At 36.0% G+C, this 27,045-nt stretch overlaps 4 protein-coding genes and 1 long non-coding RNA gene across 12 annotated transcripts in view; 4 read left to right on the forward strand and 1 right to left on the reverse strand.

Annotated features, from left to right (window-relative positions):
* Positions 1-1,747, forward strand: LOC105213975 (lysozyme P-like). Of its 2 annotated transcripts, XR_008472088.1 has the most exons (3): positions 1-490; positions 553-637; positions 766-1,747. XR_008472088.1 is itself a non-coding variant. In XM_011187102.3 (2 exons), exon 1 carries the CDS (start codon positions 52-54, stop codon positions 484-486), a length of 435 nt encoding a protein of 144 aa, XP_011185404.1. In that variant the 5' UTR covers positions 1-51; the 3' UTR covers positions 487-490; positions 553-1,747. The 2 variants fall into 2 exon arrangements, 1 of the variants encoding a protein (XP_011185404.1); XM_011187102.3 differs by having other exon boundaries at positions 553-1,747.
* Positions 1,692-23,603, reverse strand: Mfsd6_6 (major facilitator superfamily domain-containing protein 6). 7 transcript variants are annotated; one of them, XM_011187105.3, is made up of 6 exons: positions 23,417-23,603; positions 21,512-21,563; positions 4,265-4,795; positions 4,042-4,187; positions 3,814-3,978; positions 1,692-3,132 (listed from the first exon to the last, which is right to left on the reverse strand). In XM_011187105.3, exons 3-6 carry the CDS (start codon positions 4,323-4,325, stop codon positions 1,855-1,857), a joined length of 1,650 nt encoding a protein of 549 aa, XP_011185407.2. In that variant the 5' UTR covers positions 4,326-4,795; positions 21,512-21,563; positions 23,417-23,603; the 3' UTR covers positions 1,692-1,854. The 7 variants fall into 7 exon arrangements, with proteins under 7 accessions (XP_011185407.2, XP_028897333.2, XP_028897332.2 ...); XM_029041500.2 differs by lacking the exon at positions 23,417-23,603 and adding an exon at positions 23,216-23,303; XM_029041499.2 differs by lacking the exon at positions 23,417-23,603 and adding an exon at positions 23,063-23,146.
* Positions 5,238-9,001, forward strand: LOC128922895 (uncharacterized). The gene is made up of 3 exons (XR_008472089.1): positions 5,238-5,991; positions 6,029-7,514; positions 7,574-9,001. It is a non-coding gene; the product is annotated as an uncharacterized LOC128922895 (long non-coding RNA).
* On the forward strand, positions 11,907-21,387 carry LOC105213976 (transferrin). The gene is made up of 4 exons (XM_011187103.3): positions 11,907-12,620; positions 18,969-19,336; positions 19,404-19,706; positions 19,771-21,387. The coding sequence occupies exons 1-4, from the start codon at positions 12,515-12,517 to the stop codon at positions 21,139-21,141; spliced, it is 2,148 nt and encodes a 715-aa protein (XP_011185405.1). The 5' UTR covers positions 11,907-12,514; the 3' UTR covers positions 21,142-21,387.
* Positions 22,847-27,045, forward strand: part of LOC105214031 (uncharacterized) — a 5,700-nt gene continuing 1,501 nt past the window's right edge. Inside the window, exons 1-2 of the mRNA XM_029041497.2 lie at positions 22,847-22,983; positions 24,483-27,014. Coding sequence (XP_028897330.2) covers positions 22,945-22,983; positions 24,483-27,014 — 2,571 coding nt within the window. The 5' untranslated portion in view covers positions 22,847-22,944. The remainder of the gene's footprint in view (positions 22,984-24,482; positions 27,015-27,045) is intronic.

Here is a 27,045-nt window from a genome sequence, read left to right on the forward strand (position 1 = left end):
CAACCTACCCACCAACTATAACATTTTAACACCAAAAACTGACTTTTCGCAATGAAAATTCAACTCGTCGCACTTTTCCTGGCAATCGCGCTACACAGCGCACAGTCGCGCATATTCGATAAATGTTCGCTGACACACGAACTGGCCGCACAGGGTATACCACGTGCCAATATACCCAACTGGGTGTGCATCGCACAGTACGAAAGCAATTTCAACACCGCCGAAGTGGGTCCACCAAATCCGGATGGTTCACGAGATTGGGGTATATTTCATATAAACGATCGTTATTGGTGTAAACCTGCTGATGGCCGACCCAGTGCGAACTCCTGTCGTGTACCCTGTCGTTCACTGTATACGGATGATATAACGGCCGCAGTCAAGTGTGCACGACAAATTATACGTACGCAGGGTTTCACAGCTTGGAACACATGGAATACTAATTGTGGCAGAGGTGCGAATGTACCGAAAATTGATGATTGCTATTGAAGTGGTGAGAGTGATTGGAATTCAAAAATAAATTCATGATTAAAAGTTAATATATAAGCGTTGTAGAATTGTGTTGTAGAAGTGTCAAGGCTCTACTTGGGTGACAGCTTATATGCTCTATATGCTTGCGAAGTGAAACATGATTTCGTATGTAAGTAAAAATGTAGGTAACATCTGTAAGCGATGTATCTGATCTTGAAGAAGTTATTTGCAAATTAATTCACAAGAATTTATTGCAATTGTTGTTGTATAAACTACACAAAGTGTTTTTATTGATAGGAAATCGCTCAGGTTAATAAAAAATTTTGAGAGAAAACCTGAGCTCTTCGTCCACAATGGGTGGGAACGGAGAGGATTTTTAGCTCAGTGGTGTCAACTTGGCAAAGGATGCCTTTTGAAGAACTGTTCACAAAGTAATTTCTACTAGGAGCTGAAATCGTCCATGCAATCTATGAGGACATCGAACAATACGCCGACTAAACTTCGGCCGCGGACAGCATCAGACGTGCCTTAAACTCTATTCACAGTGGATTTCCTTCCTTCCTTGATTCCCTTGATAGTGAATGACATCATTGGAGTCAAACCACCGCCTATTGAAGACGACGAGCTCTCATTATTTCGTGAAACAAGAGTGACACTTGGGCAACTTCGTTCCTAATATTGTATTAACCTGCTACTCCTACTTATCCAGAATAGACGTCGAAATATCGATTATATGTCCTGCATGCAACGAATCCCTGCATGATACTAACCTTATCTTTACATGACCAACAAATCCGACTCTTTTAACAACCCTCTCTCTATGCTCCGACCCTGTCAACAGTTTGAAACGGTTTGTTTCCTGGATATCATGTTAGATGACCTCGATGACAATATGTTTAGGCTTTCCGCTTCAACCAGAGCCGGAATAATCGTTATAACAACAACAGCAACCAGTTTCGATAGGGTCGGATCAATGAATCGGTTCAATTGTCATTACAAAGAAGTTACTAATACACGAGAACTGAAAATATGTTTGGTCACCATCAATTACTGGATATAATCTGCAAAGAAGGACTCCAAAATTGTTTTTAACCAAACTTCAATTGATCATTTGCAAATATGAAAAATAATCCATTTCTCGTTTAAAAATTACTTTTTAATAAAATTCACGTATACGAAATCTTCTAGATATATTCTTACATATCTACGAATGTATATATAAATTTACAAATAATCAACTTTATTTTATTACCCTATCCAACTAAACATAAGATTGTCATATTAATAAAAATATCTATAAACTATACAATTAAAATTGTAAATTATCAAATGTCACAAATAACAAATCTAAAGTAATGTAATGTATTTCCACAGTCTTATGCTTGATCACGCCTTAATTTCTTGCTCTGTAGCCAAAGCACCGAGTGTTACCTGCTCATTTGGTACTTGATAGCCACTCTTCGGTAGGTATTGGCGCTTACGGGAACGTGGCCGCACCAACATGTGGAGCACACATGCCGTAAATGCGAATATGGCGAAATAGAAGAAGCTGCGACGACCACCGAAGTGTTTAAAGACCAGACCACCCACCAGCGAGCCAATGGAGAAGCCCAAACCGTCATCCATGCCAGCCATGAGACCTTGTACGGTAGCAGAAGTACCCGGTGGCGCCACAGCTGACGCGTAGGCGACAATACAAGTGTAGCACAGCGCATAGGTGCTGCCCTGGAAGAACAACTCCACTCCAACTAAGTACCAGGGATTTGGTATCCAAGCGATAAGCGCGAGACGCAAGGCGTAGAAAAAGAAACACATCGTCATACAATGTACGTAGCCAAGTTTCTTGATAATTTTACCACTGTAGAAAAAGAATGGCACTTCACCTGCAAGGCACTCGGCGGCAACAACACAGCCTTCAATTAACTTAATCTGCGACATAAAACCCGTTTCGGCAGCCACCTCTTCGACATGCCAGAACATAAAGTAAATGATGAATGAATCGATTATGCCGGCGATTGTAGCGAACACAAGGAATATAGCAATAGCTGGATGGCTCACCAATTTCCAGACATCCTTGAATATGGACTCAGACGACGAAAGTTTCGGTAGTTTCAACTTTGAGACGCTCAGCAAGTCGAAACCGCTGAAGATCAGCATCACAATCACCGCGGGTGTGAAACTCTTCAATGCCTCCGTGGTCCAAAGATTCACCGCAATACCGGCCAACAGCGCTGTCGCACCAAAACCGATTGTACCCCAAACACGTTGTGCGCCATATTTACCCTCCTCCGATTCGCCAAGCATATCGAAGCAAATCGCATCCGAAATAGAGTTGACTACATTGAAACCAATGGTGCCGAGACACAAGAAGACCACAAATAGCCAGAAGGTGGAATTCCCATAAATGCAGTCCGTTTGCAACTCTGGCGCGAAATGACATGTGATGTTGTTGGTATCCGCGAAATCGCTGGTAATGTTGTAATTCGCTTGAGTTAGGCACATATAAGTCTTGCTTGGTGCCCACACGTTGCTCGATAAGTTAAACTGCTGTGCAGCCGCTGTTGCTGTAGCCATAAAGTATGCAACGAAATCGGTGTAATTGGCGGAGTCGATGCTGCAGCGCGCCGGACGTGATGCGGAACAAAGTGCGGCAGGTGTTAATATCTGAAGTGATAGAAAAATATTGAAATTAGTAAATATTTGCAATAACAATTACTAACATCTGTGTGTGCAAATAAATAAAATTCTTTAAAATAATAGTTAGCATCTTGAGCTCAAGATCAAGGCTTTTAGTTTGGAGCTAAAGTTGTCTTTATCATAAAGCACCCACATTTGAGGGTTAATACGGAACAATCTGACAATTTTCCACTTAAAACTAATTTCTGCAGTGTGAGACTCAGAAAACTCATAATATCTTGTTTTGGATCCACTGGTTTTACCTACAGGATTTCAGTTACGTCGGATTCGTGTGTCAGTATTCGTGGAACTGAAACAACTACATCTACTATAACGAAATTGAGTTAATTTTCTGATCATAAAAGGAAAGAGGGCGTTCGGAGGAATCATAATAACTTGTCAATTCTTGACTGAGGGTTTGGAGTTCCAACGCACTATCTTTAGGCTTTTAAAAGACTCGTTTACCGAAGTACTAAACTGGGATGTCATAGTTTAGTACCATATCTGAGGGAGCTAATTCGGATCTTAGCAGAATGTTCCGTACCGTGTTGGTCGGATATTTCTGAATATGTTTAATTAGAGTTTTTAACCGGCTGCCAAACATAAGCCGTGTTAAGAGAGAAGAAACCCCAGTGAAGTCCTCAAACCCAGAAAATTAATCGTACATACCTCCGAGGAGCAGTTCGTCAAATCTACCGCCGCAAAACTGACATTCCAAACGTCCGTTACATCCAAGTCGATGGCATGCGGTGCTGCCGGCGGCACAAAGTAGAAAGCAGCGTAAGAGAGCGTCATCAGTAGAATGAGTAAAGAGAAAATAAATTTACGAAAATGCTAAAAAATAATAACAGTAAATTAAATTATAAACGTTTTTAAATTAATGACAATCAAAATTACCGAAAAATAGTCGGCGACATAGCCCACAATAGGTTTCGCTATCACATACATAATCGGCAGTACCGACGTTATATAGCCCATTACATCTGGTGAAACGCCCAATTGCTTGCCATACACCGACAGCTGCGGTAGTATAGGACCCATTGCTGGATTTTATAAAAAAAGATATATAATTTCAAAGTTTGAGTCAATTTCAAAGTAAAAAAAAATAGTTTTCAATTACCGGCCATGAAGAAAAAGTAATGCGCCTTTATAGGCAGCAGATGTCTGTTCACTTTCACCATTTTTAAAATACTTCTTCCGCTTTGAAAACCACGAACTAAACAAGCGTAAATCTTAACAAATCAGCACATTGCCGTTATAATTTCACAGTTTGGCACAAATCGGCAAGTCCAAGTGTTCACCTGGGGTCGCGAAAACCAACTGCATATCCAGTTGTTAGCGCCGCTAATTAGAACCTGTTGAAACGTTTCCCAAAATCTAACTTGGCTTTTTATCGTCTACAAAACAATGCCACAGACGATCGTTTCGAAACGACAACGAAAAAAAGTTGCAAATTTTCCGTAATCTCATTAATTGAAGTATTTTGCTGATAAGTCTTTGCCGGCTTCGTCGTCTTCTCGTCCATTCACACGGACACCGAGCAATAATCGTAATTGTAAAAACAATTCATAAAGACCGTGGCGCTCTCGTTGATTATTATTATTTATCTTCGGCATAGAATAGTGTTGCCTGAGAGTTGTTAGTTTAGTACCTGAAATAGTAAAAAAGCATAAATAAACAAATAAAAATGTCACAAATTAGATTTTATTCACGTTTAATTAGTTGCTAAGTAAAAAAACATATGTGTTTCAAATACCGTTATAGTTTCTGTGTTATCTGCACTTTATAATGTTTTATTGTCTTATAGAATACGCGACATAATAAATTTAAATCTAATCATATCTCATCGTTTACGAGTGATAAAATTGTATTCTTACGGCTCGAAGAAATACTTCAAGATGATTAGGATAACTTTATCGCTTAAAGTAAACAAAAATGTATAATTGGTGTGCAATTCTAATAATATGTTTTATGAGACACGTTTTTGATTGTCAAGCCAAAATAAATGACTGTTCGAAATAGAAAGGTCTTATTTTAAGAGAATATTTGTATCTAGAATAATAGATCCTAATAATATATATATAAATCAAAAGTTCTGAAAAGATTGTTTCTATCTCTATTTATCTATAGAGTAATCCATTCCCTTAAACAGTGGAAATTTGAGCGCTTTCATGTATATATACACTGCCAGATCAGGCACTTTGAAACAATCAACTGACAAGACAAATTTTTTCTGGCGTTTATTTGATCAAGGTGAACAGAAACGGAAAATTTAAAGGCATTACCCAGTCCTCAGATGAACGGTAAAAAACGCCAATTACTTCAGTGGATAGTTCGTTAATAAGCATTCCCTACTTCAAAAGAACCGTGGTCCAAAAAAGGGATGACCGTGATAAATCGGTTCGGTGTGAATGAACGGTTCCACAAATTCAATTACTTTAAGGAAGAGTTCGGTAATAAGCATTCCATTCTTCAAAATAACACCGAAAGGAGGTCCATATAAGTGATGACAGTAAGGAGCTAAACAATGGTTCGGTGTGAGTGAACGGTTCCAAGAAACCAGTTACTTTAGTGGATAGTTCATTAATAAGCATTCCCTATTTCAAAAGAAAATCGAAAATAGATCCAGAAAAGTGATGACCGTAAGGGTAAAGAGCTGAACAACGCTTTTATTGCTAGCGAAGATATGGAAATCAATGTGAGTGTTTTATCTAATCTTTTACCGCAAAAGAAAGAGAAAGTCGGTTGAAAATCAAGGCGACGTCATCATTTTTCTTGTGGGATACTCTTCGCTTGAAAAAAGCTCAAATGTGAATATGGAACTATATTTTATTATATCAATGTGTCGTCGTATCAATTGGTCGTAAGAGGTCGGATTCGTGAGGTACCTCTCTAACTGTTTTTATACTCTCGCAACAAAAGTTGCTAAAGAGTGTATAATAGTTTTGCCCACATAACGGTTGTTTGTAAGTCCTAAAACTAAACGAGTTAGATATAAGGTTATATATACCAAAGTGATCAGAGTGACGAGTAAAGTTTAAATACGGATGTCTGTCTGTTCGTGCAAGCTGTAACTTGAGTAAAAATTGAGATATCTTAATGAAACTGGGAACACGTGTTCCTTGGCACCATAAGAAGGTAAAGTCCGGTGGAATCGGACCACTGCCACGCCCACAAAATGGCGATAACTGAAAACAAATAAAGAGCTATAACTAAGCCATAAATTAAGGTATGAAATTAAAATTTGGTACAAAGGTTTGTTCTAGGAAGAGCCTTATTCGAATGTAATTTTTTTGGGAAAGTGGGCGTGGCCCCGCTCCCTACTAAATTTTTTTTATTTATCTCGTAAACTATTAAAGCCATATCAACGAAACTCTCAGGAGTCGTTTTTTTCGGGCATTTACTTATATAGTCCTTAAATTTCATTATAAAGATGGTGCAGAAGAGCTGCACTCAAAATGGTATACAAAATGTTAAATGGGCGTGGTTCCGCCCACTTTGGGTCAAGAACCAGATCTCCGAAACTACTCGACCAATTTCAATGAAATTCGGTTTGTAATATTTTCCTTACATCTAAATGATATGTTGTGAAAATAAGCCAAATCGGTTTACAATCACGCCTACTTCCTATATACCAGAACTTTGAAGACAATCTGTTACAATATATAAAGTAAGCACTAGTGAAGATATCGGAACAGAACTTTGCATAAATACTGCATTTATAGTGTGGCAGCCCCTTTCGCCCTTTCGCCGAAATCAGATCATAGGTTTTTCTAACCTAATATTAGGGTTTCCAACTTTCAATGGACTTTATACAATATATATGACGAATATGTGGGTCAAATTGTCTATTATATAATATTAATAAAATTAAATCAATAAATTGCGAGAGTATAAAATGTTCGGTCACAACATCGGAACTTAGCCCTTCCTTACTTGTTTTCTAATATAATCTCCAGCGAATGCGCTAAGGGTTAGTAAAGATCATAAAGATAAATTTTACGAACGATCTGACATCCGGCGGTTCCAGCTTTGACAGAGAATGTGATAGCAAATTTCGGAAGAAGGGACCTATCATTATTATCTGACAGGAGTGATCAAATAAGCAACAATGAACTGAGTGAGGGCTCATAAAATTAAAAGAGAGCAAACATACAACAACCATATCAATCGCCTTGACTGTGATATTTGAAATACATAGTTAAACAAACTTTAAATCGAATCAAAATATCATTTGTTTTCTATTCCAATTACCTACACCACTATTTTATTTTTATAAAATGATTCATAGAAAATTGAAATTCTACAAAGTGTCGAAATTCCCCAACAACTATTTTTTCAATCAATTACTACAGCAACTACTCGGAACTGTAATTAACGCTTTGCTTCGCATGCTGATGAGAAAACACTAAATACTGCCTCTTTTCAGATATATCTACATATGTACATATATACATATCTAAGCAGATATAAAATAGTCTCGTAATGTATGCCAAATTGGTTTGGTGCGTAGCAGCGAGCGCGAATAATGGAATGACGTCACTACAACACAGGTGCCCAATACTAAAGACCAGTAAGAGCAGCAAATTTCATCACTACTTGTTTATGTGGGGATACCCCGTGCCTGTAGGGAACTCCCCAGCTGTTTTAGCCGAAATTGAATAAAAGCAGTGTGTTACACAAATACAAATAAGCTGTGCTTAATGACCATAAGAATCGTGCTTTTGAAATATTTGTTGCTGAGCGTTAAATTAAATATTTTCCACGAAATTCAGAAAAAATTACTGTTTCAGCGTAGCTTTTGAGTACTTTGGCACTCACCGATTATATAAACTTATATGTAAACAAGTTTTTATTTATTGCAATCAATCAATAAAAGTGTACGAAATGATTTGCTTTAAACGATTACAAACAAAGGGTGTTACTTTAGACTTATAGAAATTTAACGTAAAATCAAAAAATCAAAATAAACAAGTAAGAAAGGGCTAAGTTTGGTTGTGACCGAACATTTTATACTTTCGCAATTTATTTGTTTAATTTTATTAGTATTATATAATACACAATTTGACCCACATATTCGTCATATATATGGTATAAAGTCCATTGAAAGTCGGAAACCCTAATATTAGGTTAGAAACACCGAGGTCCTCATGTTCGATATATATTCAGGTCGACTTCAAAGTTCTGGTATATAGGAAGTAGGCGTGGTTATGAACCGATTTGGCCCATTTTCACAACATATCATTGTGATATAAGGAAAATATTCCAAACCAAGTTTCATTGATATTGGTCGAGTAGTTTAGACCAATTTGGGTGGAGCCAAACCTTCTTTATAATGAAATTTAAGGTTTCTTGTGTTTTCCCTTACTGGATTTAAGCATTTTGAGTAGTTTTCAACATAACCTTTGTGTGGGAGGTGGGCGTGTTTATGATCCGATATCCTCCATTTTTGGACTGTATTATTTTTGGACTCTATAAGGTAGTACCTAAAAGAAACGATTCCAGAAAGTTTGGTTGATAAAGCATACCACACCCTTTATGGTACAAATAATGAATGACTGAATAAATATTGACTGAGCAGTTTGAAATTCGCTCAGTTGTAATAAGTAAGACAAAGACAAAGAGCTTAAAGTTATTTGAATAGCAAAGTTATAGGAAACATAATATTCAGACTCCAAACAAACTTCTTAATAAAAGACAACTGGAGTATAGTCCTCACGCACCTATGTATATCTTTCAGATATTCAGCACACTCTCTCACTGAAAATCACTTCCACTTCTCTCCTAGATAATCGGCTATGCTTTTCCTCGTGTGTTTCTTAAGTTTATTCGTCAAATTTAGAATCTTACAAACCTTAAATTGTCTCCGACCGATTGTTGGTTTTTATAAGAAACTTGTTTCAAGTCAAAAATACACTCTGAGTTTAGGACTTTACTTGCCGAAAGGTGGACAATATAAAAATCGAAAATTCTATAATTTGACAAGTTGTTTTAAAAAAGTTTTGAACGATCCATGAATCACTTCAACTTCACTTTAATTTCACCTCACTAAATACATAAATTATTTTTCTATTGAAAAAAATCGTAATGAATATGATTTAATTATGCTAAGATATGCTTTAGCTGTCCTTAAAACACCCTTACAACTGGCAATAATCCACTGAGTGATATTACAAAATCACATTCGTCTCGTACTTGTTGCTTCACTAGTGCATGACTACTTGCCGCGTTAATAATCCCATAACCAATTATAATTATTAATTATAATTAAGTTCTCACAACGAAATTAAATTGTGTTAACAATGTGTTTATGGCTTTCGCAACAATATTATTGTTGTTATTATTTATTATTACAAAATTCACTGATTTCTTGAAATCTCTGTACACAATCTACACACATTTCCCCAGCTGGCAATTATTCCAACTGTTTGCTTTGCTTAAATTATTATATCTGCCAGAAAGTAAACTCACCCGCGCAATTGTTGCTCGTCTCACTACAAACAATCGAATGCATTTCCACTTATATTTAATACTTGAAGTTATAATACTTTTATCGCTTCTTACGTTTTGAAGTGTGAGCATAACCTCACTGCTACAATGTGTAGACATATAAAACAAAAACAAAATAAAAATTTATAACAACATTTTAAAGAGCAGACACTTTGTAAATAAAATACCATATATTTGTATATAGTACACACGTTCGTATTATCTAAAAATAAATTTACAATAAGTAAAGTTAAATGAGTTAATATACCTACCGATACAAACATATATGTCTGACTATAATGCCTAGTATATATTTATATATTTACACATTTCTTGGTATATAATAAAATATTGATAAGGGTTATCAATGCTGGAAAGAGAGTAAAAGCATGTCGAAGCCTATAAGCGATTAAAGTAATGAAATACAATGCACAAATAAATGTTTACACTATAAAAAATTATAATTTATTTCGAAAATTTCTTGACTTTACCACGCAGAAGACATACTTATATGTATAAAAACAATTCACTTGTTAAAAAAGGTGCAGAATTTTAGAGATTTTTTTTTTAAATATATTTTTTTTTTTAATTTTAAAACATTCTTTTCAGAACTTCAATGAATGTATTTCCACTTAAGATCTACATATTTCTTAATGCAATTCGGTTTGAAATATATATATATATATATGTCCAACATTCTTCTGCCATCAAGATAAGTACTAGTTTATGGGTATGGGAATGCTTTAAATTTGAACGAATCGAAATGCAGATAGAAATGTCCTAATTCAACTAATTTTACGAAAAACACAATCATCAATAAATTATTTTACAAAACTCAAGATACGGCTTATATTTCGAAACCTAAACTTTAATCGATATACGAGATGTGTTAAAAAAATAACGGGAATTTTTAAATTTCCAATTTTCAAAAAGTCAAATCGTCAAAATGACACAACTCCTGTGAGTTTTCCTATTTCCAAAAGTAAAGAGAACCTCAAAGAGCCGTCGTTTTACAAGCATAGTTGAAATTGCTGAAAGAGTCCAAAGTATATACCGAAAATCGAATTGTTTCGACAGTTGGAAGAAGCGCTGCCATAAATGCATAATCGAACGGAGACTATTTTGAAGGAGACAGCAAGCAGGCAAATTAATAAATGTTTTTTCCAAAAAAATTAACATTTCCTTACATATAGAATTAGAACGAAAATCATCATCCTACATATTCGGTAATCGAACTCGATTACGAACTCAATTAGCTAAAACATTATTAAATCCCCGATTTCGAAGAAGCTCGGAATGTTGTATCAAACCTAGAACTTTATTCAAGAAGAGTATTTCATTCGGAATTCTACGAGAAAAGATCCACACAATCTTTACATCTGCATATACACTATTATTTTCAAGTAATATAAGCGTTAAGTGAGAGAAAAACGTACGTCTATTTCGTCACGCTGCTATCAAAAATATTCGAAGAATTTTGAAATGAACAATATATTGTATTCCGAACACTAACGTTGCGATCTCAATGTGTTAATTATAAACATAAATTTAAAAATTAATTTAAAAGGTAAACTATCCCAGAAATAAATTCTGGAAGATCCTAAAGGTGTATTGACACAACCAAGGTCAAATATAGGACTTGATTAGGAAATGATAAAAAGCCGTTATGCCAGAGAATATTTCAGTGATTTTCCAAAGTATATAACAAAAAATACACAATCGAGAATAGTTCAGTTCTCAGGCTTGTATTCGAAAAATTATTTAAACCAGATCACCGCTAATGAGTACTTCACATTTGAATTTTAAATTAAAAATTTGAATAATTAATATAAATATTAAAAATAAAATAATATTTACTTAATTCTTAGTAATATTTAGCTCATAGTTATCAAGCCACTCTCCCTGCGCTCTTTCGAAATTAATACATTTGATTACTACTAGTGTAACACACTTGACTTTTATTTTTCGAAAATCATAAAATGATGATATTCATTAACGGAAACCTGATCAGTCATATGGAGCGACTCGACTTTTTAATTTTTTTTTTTCTTTAACTGCTGCATTTTTTACTCATTGCCAACCGCACTTTACATTAAAAGCCGAACCACAAGTTGCTGCTGATGCCAAACCAAACTGCATTGAACTTGTCACTCAAACAAGGGAGCACAAAAAAATCACCAGCTATCAGCAACAACAAAAACAACAGCCTAGAAGTTACGCAGCTCAACTGATCTGCACTTCAGCAAATCTCAGCTTTTGATCATTCAGATCGTCAGTGCGCTCATGAAAGCTGAGCTGAGCGTGAGAGTACGTCGTAAACCGGTTTCCCCGAGCGCGTTTCAAAGTGCGCTTTTACGGCAATGATTTCAAAATTTCAAATGTAAACAAACATTTTCGAAAATAAACGCTCAGTTGTTGTGCGGCGATCGCAGCGAGTAGTTTGTTGTTGAATGCAAAAGCTCAGCGTTGAAGTCGGACTTTAATCAAGTGGAAAGAAGAAGCTGCTTAAAACCCGACAGCTGTCAATAATTAAACGGAATAAACTTGTGTAATTCAACGGCTGTTACAATTACAAAGTGGGCGTTTTTCAAGTGATAACGGTTACAGATCTGGTTTTTATTCAAGAACCAACCATCCACAAATTGGCGTCCTATGGGACTTTCGAAAGTGCAAAGCAATTAATGCTTACAAATTAAGTGCGATATTGTGCAATATAAGGGCTTTCCATGCTATTTTAATTACAAAAAAACACACACACACATCGTAGTAAACAAAGCGAGTTATATTACAACTATAGCGGTGATTAAAATCATTTCTGGAAATAATAATAATAAATATTATTAACTAATACGAGTGTATAATTGTCTGCTCTGTGTTGTTGATGATGATGTTCGCAATCGGGGGGCGTTCATTTGTTTTGTTGCTACTGGCAATCTTATCAGTGCTTCATGCCGAAACCAGCGCCGAGATGTTTGACGATGGAAAGTGTAAGTCGGTTGTAAATAAGAAAAATTACATTACAATTGCTCATAATTACAATCTTTAAATGTAATTAAATGCTATAAAGTAAGCTCTGCCACGAAGTAAAAATGATGTTGGTGTTATCGCGTTTCATACAGCGAAAGCCCTTTAAATGGATCAAGTAATCAAGAAAATATGATTTCAGAAAAGAAATTGCAAAGTTTGCTACATTTTTTGTCCTAATTAAAATATTTGTACTATAAATTGAGTCAATTAAAAAAAAAAATAAGTTATAACTGATCTAATTATTTGTGCAATTAACATAATTGTGATTCGATTAGTCAAAGTAGAAGCCATTTAATAGTATTTCATGAAAATTTTATTTAATTCAATCAATGAAAATAGCAAACTAATGTGAATTCCTCGAACTGAAATATATGGCAACCCTATTTCGTTAATTATTCATGGATTAAATGAAATTCCGAGGTCTTAATATCAAGTATTATTGATGGTCTTCTAGTTAACCTATTTTTCCTGCGAATTAAATACATTTAAATGATATTAAAACTTTAATTGGTTGAAATTTTTGTTCAATTAGTTTAATTGATAGTTCAATTAGCAGTTTTGGTATTCAATTAGTAGCATTTAATTAAAACTTAATTCGAAAGATCAGCTAACTTATGAAGATTTTGCAACAAAACTTATGGCAACTCTGTTTTTTTTTAATAAATGATGACAACTTAATATTCCAAAAAATAATGGCTAAACAAATTTTTGGAAAATTATTGTTTAATAATTTTATAATTTCTTTTTTATTTTTCTCATTTTTTTTTAAATTCTCAATGACTATTTTAAAAAACGCAGAACCATTATAGTATGAGCAACTATAAATGTTTTAGCATATTATTAAACACAATTAATAATCATAAATTTTCGATTATCCACACCGCCACTCGGTTTAGAATCTGCTCTCTTGTGAAACAAAATTTAAATTTGCTATCGAAGTTTTCCAGTCGAAATTAACATGAGATAAATGGTATATCCGCTTAATATTCTATCTCTAATAGGTTATACCAGTTTAAGTGATTTATAACAGATCTTTGTTCGATTCGACACGCTCTTCTATTTCCACTTTAAATTGCTAAAAACACAAAAATTTTAAACAATAGTTTCATGCGCTAATTATAGCTGTCAAGAAAGCTCAAGAAAAAAACTCGAATGATTTAAATGCATAATTTGCTAATTGTCTTAAAATATTGCCGCGCAGCTAAATTTAAACTAAATAAGCCGAAAATCTAGCAAAGATGACGCTTCACTCTTCACTAAACACTCTTCATTATTGTCACGTCGTCGTGCTAAACTAAACCAGCTTTTTGTCTACTTAACTTTGAGCTAAGCTTTGTATGAAATACAAAAACAATCGATTAAAAAAAAAATACTACAAAAAATATTATTTCATAAATTTTAGCGTTCGCTAATTTAAAGCAATAAAACTTGTTTGAAGAATTCAAAAAATAACCCAATGACAAAACTGGAAATTAGTCAGGTTACTTAACCGATCGAAGTCACTAAAAAGTGTTTAAAGCGTTTCAGTAAGATTTTATGCAGATTAAAAGGAAATATGACGTATTACCTTTCTATTGAGCTATTAATTGTAGCAAATTGTTTGTTTGTTAGTGTTGTTGTTTTACTTTTTTATATGTAATAGTAATTTATGAAACTCGGAAATAACTATTAGAAAGGAATTTAATTAATAAATTATTGTATTAAATAAATAGAATATTTTATAATTTCATAGGTGCCACAGATCTACCCTCATTTACTGTCAATGAGTTTTTCAAATAAGAAAAGTTATATTTTCAATATAAAATCATATGAAGCGTGAAACAACAAATAGTCAGCAATCTATTGTTATAATAATAAGGAAGAATTGATAAGTAATGGTTTTTTTTAATAAATAACAATATTGTCTCAGAAAATTCCCTTTACAAATCACATTTAAACAGGTGGCAACTGCATCTCGAAATATTTTCAACTGTACGTTTTCAAATCGCTCTTCAGTTTGCTGCCCATAATGCAATAAATTGTTAACTTTTAAGCTTTATTAAATGAAAAAATGTTTACATCTGGCAACTCTCCACAAAAGTAGTTTTTAGCTAATAACTTTCTTAAATATTTTTAGTTTAATAGAATTTTGTCGAATTTTTTAATTTTTTTTTAATTTCTTGTACTCGAAATTTACAAAACGTGGCAACATTCTAAAATTGTTTTTGTTTCAAATTAGTTGAATGTGGCAGTAAAGAATTTAAAAAAAAAATCTTATACTTTTTTTTAACAAAATAAATATGTTTTATCTTTTTTTTCAATGATTATTCAACACTCTGCCTTTCAAATAAGACGATTGTCCAGATGCTCGCAGCCACAAAAATTACAAAAAAACTTTAAGATAATTACAGACGTTTATATGCTTATTATATGTATGTTCAAAATGTTTGAAATGTATTTTTACGATTTTTTGTATTTCAAGACTTCAAGTAATTAATTACTAATGACAATACAAATACACCGGTTTTAATTTAAATTACTTTTTTCATGCGCTAAATGAAATGTATGATGATTATTTATAATTTCTTTGTTTAAAACCTGTCTAAATTGGAAATTAAATTAATGAAAGGAGCTGTCTAACTAGGTATTCCTTGCAGTGATTAGAATAATAAACACCCAAATGTGTTTTTTTGTTTTAATGGAAGATTTTTTTTTTTTAATTTTGAAAAATGCAATAACCCCAAGACTAAACTAAATAAACGATTTTTCTCAAATAAAAACAACTTTCTAGCAAGAAAAATACTTGTTTTTTAATTACTAAATAATCAATCAAGAAACTTCGCGGAATATTTACATACATATGAATGTACATACATATATGCAAGGCTTTTAAACTTTGAACCTCAAGATTCACTAATATACGCACGATCTGTGTTTAACGGAAATTATTTAAACTGTATGGCTTCATTTACAACAATCTCATGGTTTTAGTAGTAAGAACTCTCTATCTACATTTTCAACACCTTTGGACCTTCGCTAAAAAAGATTATGCTCATGCTATTCAATAGAAATCTTTATTGTCATCTTCAAAATAAGCTGCTTTCGGTCAATTATAGCAACAATTTTCATACATCGATACATTTTTCTCGGTCAACATGGCCTGTGACTACTTCACATGAATTTGTCTCGTTTCCTGAAACACATATTCGAAGTTTTGGGTACAAAAAACAGGCACCGAAGGTCAAGTGGAACAAGTAAGATGCCTGAGCGAGGAGTTGTACTGAGATTTTTCAGTAAAATCTTTTATCCAGAGTTCTACTCCACGCGTTGTTTACTTTTTGGTGTATTCTAGACTAATTTCTTCGCGCTTCATACAATAAACATCGGAGCAAAATATTTTTAAAAATTTCGATATTTTTTCCCGTTTTCCTTTATCTGCTGACTGCTTAATGGCATCCAAAGACTTTCGTTTTCAACCGAGTCACATTCTCTCGAGAGATCTACAATTGAATCTCGCTATTGAAAAAAACGTTGGTTCTAGCTGTAAATTTTGGGAAAAGTATAAAGCCTTTAGGCGGCGATTACTCAAGAGTAGGCGTAGATTACTCAAGACGCTAACATTTGTCGGTATACACGAGAGTTTGGAGGGTCTTTGCTGACTGCTTAATGACAAAGACTTTCGTTTTCAACAACTCAGTATATATTATGGGAAAACTTTAAAGAAGAACGAGAGATCTTCTGAGAGATCAATTGAATCTCGCTATTGAAGAAAACGTTGATTCTATCTTTTGTTTTGGGAAAAGTATAAAGCCTTTAGGCGGCGATTACTCAAGAGTAGGGGTAGATTACTCAAGACGCTAACATTTGTCGGTATACACGAGAGTCTGGAGAGTCTCTTCAGAACTTTTCTCAATTACACCCCCCTTAAGCGCGACTTTTAACTCATCGCTAAAGAAGTTTCCACAGTAGAAATGTATATATTGGATAGATTGTGAGTTTTGGAAATCAATTTACACGATTTTTAAATGCCGTTCCGTTGGAATCGGGTTTGTTTGGCGATTTGTCGAATTATTTTAAACATTAATGTCAAAAGCACTTCTTCACTTTGACGGCCGATTTGACATATAACTAACGTTAACATTTCTGACGACCTTCTATTATGATTTATACCAATTTAATTCAGCAGATAAAGGGTCCCACAAGTTTTAAACCATCTCCAAATGTTTATCTAATTTTATGAGCAACTTCTTTGTGACAGACTTCAAAAAAAAAATCACAAACAACCGAATTATTTGCTTATTTGTCAAAGTCAACCAAGCTCATAAATGACATGCACAGTTCTTTTTAACATCATAAATTAAGAAGAGCTTGTATTAAATCAGCAAATAAAGGTAAGCAAATAAACAGTAAGATACATTTCAAATATTTATGCATCGGCATGTTTTGCATATGCAAACAAATAAAATAAAATAAAAAGACTAGAGAAGAGACAAAACCCAAAAAGAATTAAGAAAAATTACCTTTATAAACAGCTTGTGATTCCCCTGAGACTGAGCCTGAAGGTACCTAGCACTGACCGCTATTGGTTACAATTACGCATGGAACCGGTTACAATGCGTAAATTTCTGGAAATACAATACATATGTATGTACATATATACATATATGTCAAGTATGAAAACTGCATAATTGCTTGAATTTGTCGCACGCATCCGCCGGCGGCGAGAACCGACATTGAAGACTAAACATCATGCTCTTGTTTTATAGACCACATGGATATATTTACTTACTCTACTGTAAGTATCTGTGTGTATTCCTCAAATGTATGTAGTTGTTGCTTGATAATTATAGACTAGACAACAAATTAATAGTGGCAATGAGCTAACGAGCGGATGGCTGAATGTTGAAAACTCACACAAGCAGTCAAATTTTGACGTGCAGTAATGCATATTACATACATATATACATATACACATGGGAGGGGGACTCCAGCGAAATATTGAAACGTCTGTGGAGTAAGCATGACTCAATCTGTGTCAGTTTCAGTAATCGAGCACTTTGCATGGCAACTCGTTTAATGACCGGTAATATTAACGCTCTTTTCTTCTCCGAATATTCAAGGTCAATCCATATAATTCGTAGAAATATCACGTTGATCTTCAATTGAAACTGAAAGATCCAATGAATTTGCATATAAAAAACCACAGTTTATTAACGAATGCGCGTAAGTGCAAGATAACAGTTTATTGAAAAGCTTTTAAAAATAACCGAAAAGTAATGTTCAAAACACACAATTGTCTAAGAATTGTTGATGGTAGTCTTTCATTAAAAAATGATGCCCTTCACAAGCTTTTATGTAGCGAATTTGTTAAGAAATGTGTTTTAATTTAATGGATTTTAATTGTAAACATCTTTGATGCATTTAAGAAATCTTAAAAAAGTGTAAACCATCTGAGAATTAATGACCAGGTGAATTACAGACAATGAAAACCACCAATTTTTGAGGTTATGTTAATCAATTCGGTCTTGTTTTTTATTATTTGTCCAATATAATGCAATAACTGCCTCAGCGATTGCGCACTAAACCCTTAATAGTTTTTTCCCAAAAAAAAGTTTCCCATTTGGTCTTTGAAATATAAAGCTATAAATGGGCTATTTGTAAACAGAGGATCCCATCTTGAGCGTCTCATGTCGACGATTATTCTCTCGTTGTCATTGTCACAGTTTATTGAGACCATTCCATATTATGAGGCAATGGACTTCAGCATAGTATGTTGGCCAGAGGATATAGATTTTGTATGACTTTACCGCATTCCTGAAGACGAAGGGGAATCCTTTATTGTTAAGTTCAAGCTCGAATATAAGACAAGTTCGTTTCTATGAACATTCCTTTCTCCATCTCGTGTTGAGACTACAATCATTAGGAAAGAGTAGAACAACTGCTCAGACTATGGATTCAGAAGATTTTAATATGGTGTGGTAATGGTAGATTTGATCAAGTGGCGAGATAGCATCAAAACGTCTATTTAAAGTACAGAGGACTTATCGAAATGCAGCTATTGAGGCTAGTCGGAATAGATACGGGTTACCGATCCGAACCCATGCGTATTCACTTAAATAAAAACTCCATAAATGAGCCTGTTTTATGGAGTAAGATTACTGGATTAATGCCCGAAACTTTCAAATCAAACGGAAATAAAGTATTCGAAAAAAGCATGAATGTTCAAGTGTTAATCTTTATCAAAACCAAACGTCACATCATTCAACCTAGTCTGCAGAGCTTACTTGAAATTTAAAAGAATATTTAATAGCATAATATCTAATCCACAGTGCGTGTCTGCATTGTCGAATCGCGTGGCACATATCGCAAAACGCCGAAATTCTGCCCACTCCTGGAATCCACCAGTAATATTGAATGTGTGATTGGTGTAGATCGGCTGGATTGTATACGGCGCATACATAAAGGTACCGCACATTTCGGCGTACTCTCGGCCGAAGAGCTAATAGCAGCGCGTTGGGCTAGCGTGGAAATACTAGTTACAAGTGAGATGCGCTCACATGAAACGAATTTCGAATATGAAATAGTGGCGGTGGTCGACAATGAAGCCAACATACATACAGTACATGATTTGCGTGGCGCAAAACTGTGTCATCCCGGTTATGGTATGGGCAATCATTGGGCTGAGGTGTTAGCTAATGTATGTATTATAAGAAATTTGAGAATTTGTAAAGAAATATATTGACTTCGTATGCATAAATTTACAGTACTTCGAATCGACATTGATTTCGAAATCCTGCAATCCAGAGATCTCACTGACAGAAGATCGCATTAGCGCTTCGGCTAAGTATTTTGGACCCAGCTGCAAGGCTGGACCTTGGGTGCCGGATCCGAAACAGGATCGTTTACTGAAAGATCGTTACCCGTCGCTATGTCAGCTTTGTTACGATTCATATCGCTGCGATGTTGGCGACAAGCATTGGGGACGTCGCGGCGCACTGTATTGTCTCACAAATGGTGTTGGCAATGTTGCTTGGGCGCGACTAGATGATGTGCGCAGTCACTTTGGCGTAAGTTTTGAAAATATTTGCTCACAGAAACTTCAACTAATAATATTAACATTCATAATTATAGTTAACCGGTCTGCCAGCGCAGGCTAATCCAAGCGAGTACAGCTACCTGTGCGCCGATGGACATCTGCAGCCCATCACGACAGAGCGTCCGTGCGTTTGGGTTGCAAAACCCTGGCCTGTCATAGCGGCGCGCCGTAGTCACGCTGCGCAGATACAAAATCTAGTCGCCGGCTTGAACCACAATGAACCGAACAGCTGGCAGAATGCCTTACTAAACCTATTGGAGAATTATCACGTGGAGATCGTGACTTTGGATAATGTCATACCCATCGATGACTATCTCGATCAGGCACCAGCTTTTCAGAGCGCATATAGCTTCCCCGAATGTAATCCGCCGCGCTCGATAGTTTACTGCACTACATCCATAATTCAACATATTAAGTGCTCATGGCTGCAGGAAGCCTCACAAGTGTATGGCGTCGAACCGAATATCCAGTGTATACGCTCCGAAAGCTTAGATTCTTGTATGGATGATATAAAATATAAGGCAGCCGATGTGGTATTGGTCGATCACGAGAATCGTATACGTGCACAACGTGACTACAATCTTGTGCCGATACTTTACGAATTCTCACAGGATATGCACGACCGTTATGCCGTCATAGCTGTGGTGCATAAGGATTCGAAATTCAAATCATTTGCCGATCTTGAAGACGCCAAAGCCTGTTTACCCTCATACGAAGGACCCACACATCTGTCGGTGCAGGAAACTATTGTAAATGTGACACAACGCATGACCACACTACAATCGTATTTCCATCGTGACTCGTGCACTTGGCATCCGAATGCACATCGCACCTGTCCGGATACGTATCGTGGCGATGAGGGCGCTTTACGTTGTCTAGCCGAAGGGGGTGAAGTGGCTTTCCTCAGCTCGGATATATACAAAAACTATACAGTGGGAAATATAACAGCGAAATGGGTGCGTGACAGCGGTCACAAGTCCTTCCGCGTTTTATGTCCCTACGGTACGAATGAACGTCACTCGAAATTCGAGTATTGTTACATGCACTGGACTACACGTGGTCATCTGATGACACATAACAACTCGTTGACGCGCAGCAATGAAATCTATAATTCTTTGCGTGACATCGATCAGCTCTTCGGCAAAAGCTATCGCCCCGAAACGCGTCCATTCACCATGTATGGCATTTTCGATAAACGTAATAATGTCATGTTTCACGATAAGACGGATGGACTTCGTGGTTTAGTCGACTTGAAGGCGGATAATTCAAAACGCATTATGGAGGATATATTCGAGAAATATGTGCAAAACGTTTATGTCGATCCGAACGCGAGTCAGACGTTACAGAGCTCGTTAACTCTGCTAGTAATAACGACACTATTAGTTGTAAGAAGAATATGGCTCTGAATTGTCGGAGTTTATATAGGCACTTATATAGTTTTAAACATTTCATTCACACTTAGTCATTAATTTAATATTCTAACGATATTTGTGAGACGCGTTTTAAGTGTACTATTTAAAATGTATGCAATTTTGTGATATTATTTTATACTCTACGTTTGTATTTTTTATAAACCAAAAGCCATCTAAGTATGTTTTAACCGCTTGCAGGTGTCTGTTTATGCCAATAAATTTTCTATAAAAATCGTTTAATCCTATATATTTATACTAGCAGATATGTGAGATATAAAAAATAATATTTTAGGCTCCTTAGTATTATATGTTTTTGAATAATTTTTTTGTATTTTTTATCCAAATATTTAAATTTATACTTTACCTTATTTACACGTTGGAATCATATATGTCACAGTATTTCCGTTGGTGCTCCCCTGGAAAAAGAAAAAAATATTATAGAAAATATTATTTGAATCAATAGTTGTATCGAGCAGTCAATGGAATTTTAATGACATGGGGTCATTCAGCAAAGCTTAAAATATATACTAAAGGTACGAGGAATCAACCTATAACTAAAAGAGATCTCGAAATCTTGGAACAGTTACAACCTCGGAGAACTACAAAAAAAACGGCGTAGCAGAGGATTTTAAATCACTTTCTTCACTAATAATTAATTAAAAGCTTTATCTACAGATCCATAAAGTGCCGAAAAATAGTGCATCAACTTCAAACAAAATCATTCTTTTGTACCTCCAGCCATTTCTGTGATGTTTGAACGATTTAAACAATTGAAGAGCCGTTTGAAAAATATTTGAGTGAACTATGTATATTTTTTCTCGAATCTTTGTCTAAAACCTTTTTCTTTAGTTATAGTCTTTCCAAAAGAGTGAAGGGTCTTTCTCTTCCTCGGCTACCACCTGCTGTTACTGGATCGAACACTTTCAAAGCTGGAGCGCTTTCGTCCATTCGAACAACATGACCTGACCAGCGTAGCCGCTGTCTTTTTATTCGCTGAATTATGTCAATGTCGTCGAATAACTCATACAGCTCATCGTTCCATCGTCTGCGATATATCCCCTTGCCAATGTTTAAGGAACCGTAAATCTTCCGCAAAACCTTTCTCTTGAAAACTCCTAGTGCCGTCTCATCGGATGTTGACATCATCCAATCTACTCAACAAAATCTTCTTACAACTTGAACTTTTCAAACCATTTTAGAATGGAGAGGTTTTGTATGAATTGATGACAATATTACTTGCTTGAAATGAGCAAGATTTTTTTTGTTGATCTCACTAAAAATTTCATATTGACGAATGATCAATTTATCCTCCTTAAAACTTTTGAAAATAACAGCTGTTAAATGTTTATGAAATATTAGCGCCATCTATGTGCCATTTTTATATATCAATCTATTACTTCTATTTATTTCCTTTTTTTGACATTCCAGCAAACAGCTGTTTCACCGCTGTCACTTTCAAAATAATTAATGTTTTTTGTATTTTTTATGCTTGTTACTATTTAATTCATTTATTTCATTACCACTTTAACACTGCACCTGCCCCTAATCCAAACACCTACACCGCAACGGTTGTTAAGCAGTCATTCAATTTGCCATAACAAAAGCGTTTGTAATTTCAAGCGCAATAACGACCACAACTACGCAACCAAATGATGAGAGGACACATTTTTCGCAACAAATTCATTGATTAAACACAATTTAAAACGCGTTTAAGATTTAGTTATAATAATACAGTTTTAAATTAATTGAATAAAAGTTTCAAATCGGCAAGTGATAAGCGAGAGCGCCAAAAAGCAAATGTCGAAACCACAAGCGAAAGCGACGCAGCCGAGAAACGTGAGCGTGTTTAATTTTTTTTACGGCGATAAAGTGTAGCTCACGATAAGAAAACCAGTTTTGAGTATAATTTTCGCACCTCGTCTTTGATTTTGTATATAAATATACACTTTTGTTGCGATTAATAGCAATTTTCAACTGCACTGCACCGTGTTTTCTGTCATTTCATTTGCGATATTCACTTGAATCACGCGTACACGATTCAACTGCGCTATAATAATGACATACTTACATATTGACACACATGCTTTTCAATTAAAAACCACATAAAACATCACTTCATCGACCTTTTAATTGTTATACTTTTAATTAAAACAATGAACGCCGATGAGAAGTAAGCACGGAAATTTATCTAGTATGGTGCACATCTGTTTCACATTAACTATATGTATGTGTATACATACATACATATATATTTGCTTTATTCACCCACCTTTTCTGGTTTGTTATGAATTTTGACACTGTGATTTTAGGTCAATGGCTTTGTAGTACTGTGTTGTTCGTATATCGATATATGTGTGTGTAATGTAAATATTCATACAATCACAATATTATCAATTTCCAATTCGCAATTCGACATGCAGTCACCGCCAACTGAACAACTGTATCCAACAGATACGTGTTTATATCTGAGCTGAGATACAATTGCAGCTGTCTGCTTGATTTTCCTTTTCTCGATGATCAAACACAATCTCTCTAATATCCATGCGCTCTTTTGACATTGCACGCTACAATGAAAAGAACCGGTTCCGTTAGTAACGTACACGTATGAAGACTTAAGCGAGGAAAACTGATCATACAGTTGTATGATGTATTCTCAGTGAGTAACGGATTTCAAAGTAACACATATTTTAATACTGCTGAAAGGACCATTTTGGTACAAAACTAAAAAGTTGGACTTAGACAATATTTGATTTGTACCGTGACTTAAGGTTTATTTGAGAAATCCCGTCCGATAATCATTTTATTGGGCATGTAGGTAATGAAATCTTTACCCCAGAGCAATAATTTTTCGCTTTCAATAAACTTTCACGCGAGGTCCTCTGGAAGGCAATTAAGGTATCCAGCAAAAAAAAGGCGAAAGGTCCTGAAAGGTCTTCTATTACTCGACGAGTCGTGATTACGAATTTCAAAGAAAATCATTAATTTTCTTAAACTCTCCCGGTAGAAAGAAGTTAAACCAAGCACTGTTTAATTTTGAGAAATACTGCCAAGTTGAAGGACTTAGCTGGATAAAATTCTGCGACCGTTCCGGTAGTAATGGTGAAAAGTCGCAGAAACGGCTGTCGTAGAAATGGTACAAAGATTGTCTTATTACTTGATTGCACCAATATCATACGCATATCTATAAAGTCGGACATGGATCCCTACATATCCAAAGCTACTGCATTAAATTAAGCAAATTTTTCGAAAATTTTGCACTATTTCCTTAATTTTCCTTAGAATAGAGCACCGACTTCAACCACCCTCCTATTGTATTCTAAAATATCATCAAACAGGTTGCTAAAACTACGACAGCTACGACAGCAAGAGCAAAAACCACACTAAATAATCCCACAAAAACCGTAAGCGGTGCATCTAAAGTAAGTACCCAAGTTAAAAAGACAATAGGGTCCACCACCACAGTCACCAAGCGAGTAGAAGACGAAAAACTTAAACTCAAAAGTAACACACAAACGCGACGAACAGAGCCTGTCTCGCTCAGCAAGAGCCGAACTCCGCGCGATGTTGTAAAACCAGCAACAAACTCCGTTATAAAGAAAACAGTAGCCACCAACCGAGTGGCCAACACAACCAAAACACCGAACAGCCAACTTATACCACCAACAATTAAGAGAAATGCAGCAGCAACCACAAGGAAAGCTGGCGTTAGTGAACTGCCTATGCGCGTCAAACCAAGCCGCGATATCGCGGATGCTGTGAAGAAGAAACCGTCCACCGCAATCAAACCTAATGCTGTCTTAGATACGTATCACAGCGTCACCGTTGCCTCCCCACCGCCGCGTCGCAGAGAAATTATTGCAGAATCAAGCGACATTCCCGCCAGAACTATAAAAGAAGGAGCTTTAGAGTCGACTGATGTAGACACTGCCGCAATTGTGGTTCCTGCTGATGAACCGCCAAAGCGTGTACGCACGCATTCTTTGAAAGATGAAGATATCATCGTATTACGTACCGACTCGGCGAAACACAGAATTGAACAGAAGATAATAGGAGATGTGAGCACAGGCAGCCAACACGAGACGGACTACTTAAAATTGGATACAGATGAAGAGATCCAACATAAGCCAGTTGTCAGAGAGCCTGTAGCATTTGAAGTAGAATTCGATGCGCCCTTGAGCAGTAAGCCCAAAACTAAGTCTCGAGAACCATCAGTAACGCGACACAACGCAGAAACCCCACTTAAAGCAAAACTCAGTAATGCTACAAAGGAACCAGAAACGGATAATTACTCAGATGACTTTGAAACATATGAATCGGACTTTGAGACAGGCTCGTCGTCGCAAAACGGCTCGTCCGGGGAAACTGAAAGCGATACATCACCGCATAGCGTTTGCAGTGAAGATGAAGATAGTAGTAAAAGTAGTGTTTCTTCAACTACGCAGGAGGAAACAAGTAAAAATACCGATGATGTGCCGGTTAACGATACCGATTGCGAGGACGAAACTGAATTAACACAATATCCGGTAACAGTTATACAACGCGATAAGGAACTTGAACGTAAACTGGACTCTGGAAATTATGAAATGAATTCTCGCAGACATCCAAAACTAGCCGAGCTGGTCACACAAATCAACGACCGGCATTTTGACAGCATGGATACCACTTACAGTGTCGCTTCAACAGATCAACTGGATTCGGGCATCAGCAGTTATGCTAACTCGAATAACACACAAGCGGAGGTCGACAAATTCGGTGGCATTGTATGCTCTTATGGCGGTTATGCCGATTTCAATACGCGTCCCATCTTAGGAAAACGCGGCATCGAGCTAATGAATAAAATACAATTTGACACCTTAACGTTTTCACTATTCGAGCTCAAACCCATCAGCTATGAGGTTTACATGCAAACTTATGGCACGCTAAATACCACGCAGTGCTCGACACAGACCAATGAAAACCGCATGTCCACCGAAAGTCAAACAGAGAGCTATGAGATGCGTACAATGTGGACGCAGCATCCACAACAATATGATCTGCAAACGGTGCAGAAATTTGCCACAGGCATGCATGGCATGATGGCAATACAAAACTGTTGTGGCGAGGCCCCATTAGACGAAGCCAACTTGTTACATAGCTCCAGCGCTGATGAGTATGATGTCAGTTTACTACGGCTAGCGGTACTTCGACAAACTAATAGCAAACATGTGGTTAACGCGCAGCTAAGCAGTCTACATAAACCGTTAGATTTTGAAAAATTAAATGCGTTTCTGTTGCGCTCATCATTAGTCATCTCAAAAGTGTTGAGCTCATCGCAAGACACCAAAGAAGAAGAACGTCTAACGCAACTCTCGCAAAACCAACAGAGTTTTCAGGAAATTAGTGCTGGTTACGTGCATCTCGAAACGAATCTATTGAATGCTTTACGTGTAGTGCGTGTATTTGCAAGTGCCAGACATGATCTCATCATAACAGTACATGCGAGTCCACCGGATGCAGACGTCTATCGCAGTGATTTCTCCCAACTTTTAATGGTCTGGTCCACTAGCGATTGCACGCAGCCGTTTCGTTTGCTCTCCACATGGAGCGAAGTTTGTCGTGTTGAAATCTGTTACGATAGCGCGGATATTGTGGTGTGTGGCCTGCATGATGGTAGCATTGCTATGTGGGATCTGCGCGAAACCTACACCTTCTGCTCGAAATTAGATGGATATCTGACGCACTTTCCCGCAACGCAATCTGTGGTGCCTAACTGGACAGCGAGTATAGAACAGTCTGATAGACTTAAGGATCTTGGCGCGGTGGTTGATGTACGCAGCTTTCGAACGCCACAGCGAATAACTGCGTTAGGCACCTACAGATCCATACAGGTGAGAAGTGCATATATAAAATACAAAAATT

Source organism: Zeugodacus cucurbitae, chromosome 6 (genome assembly GCF_028554725.1).
Source record: "Zeugodacus cucurbitae isolate PBARC_wt_2022May chromosome 6, idZeuCucr1.2, whole genome shotgun sequence".
Taxonomy (NCBI): Eukaryota; Metazoa; Arthropoda; class Insecta; order Diptera; family Tephritidae; genus Zeugodacus; species Zeugodacus cucurbitae.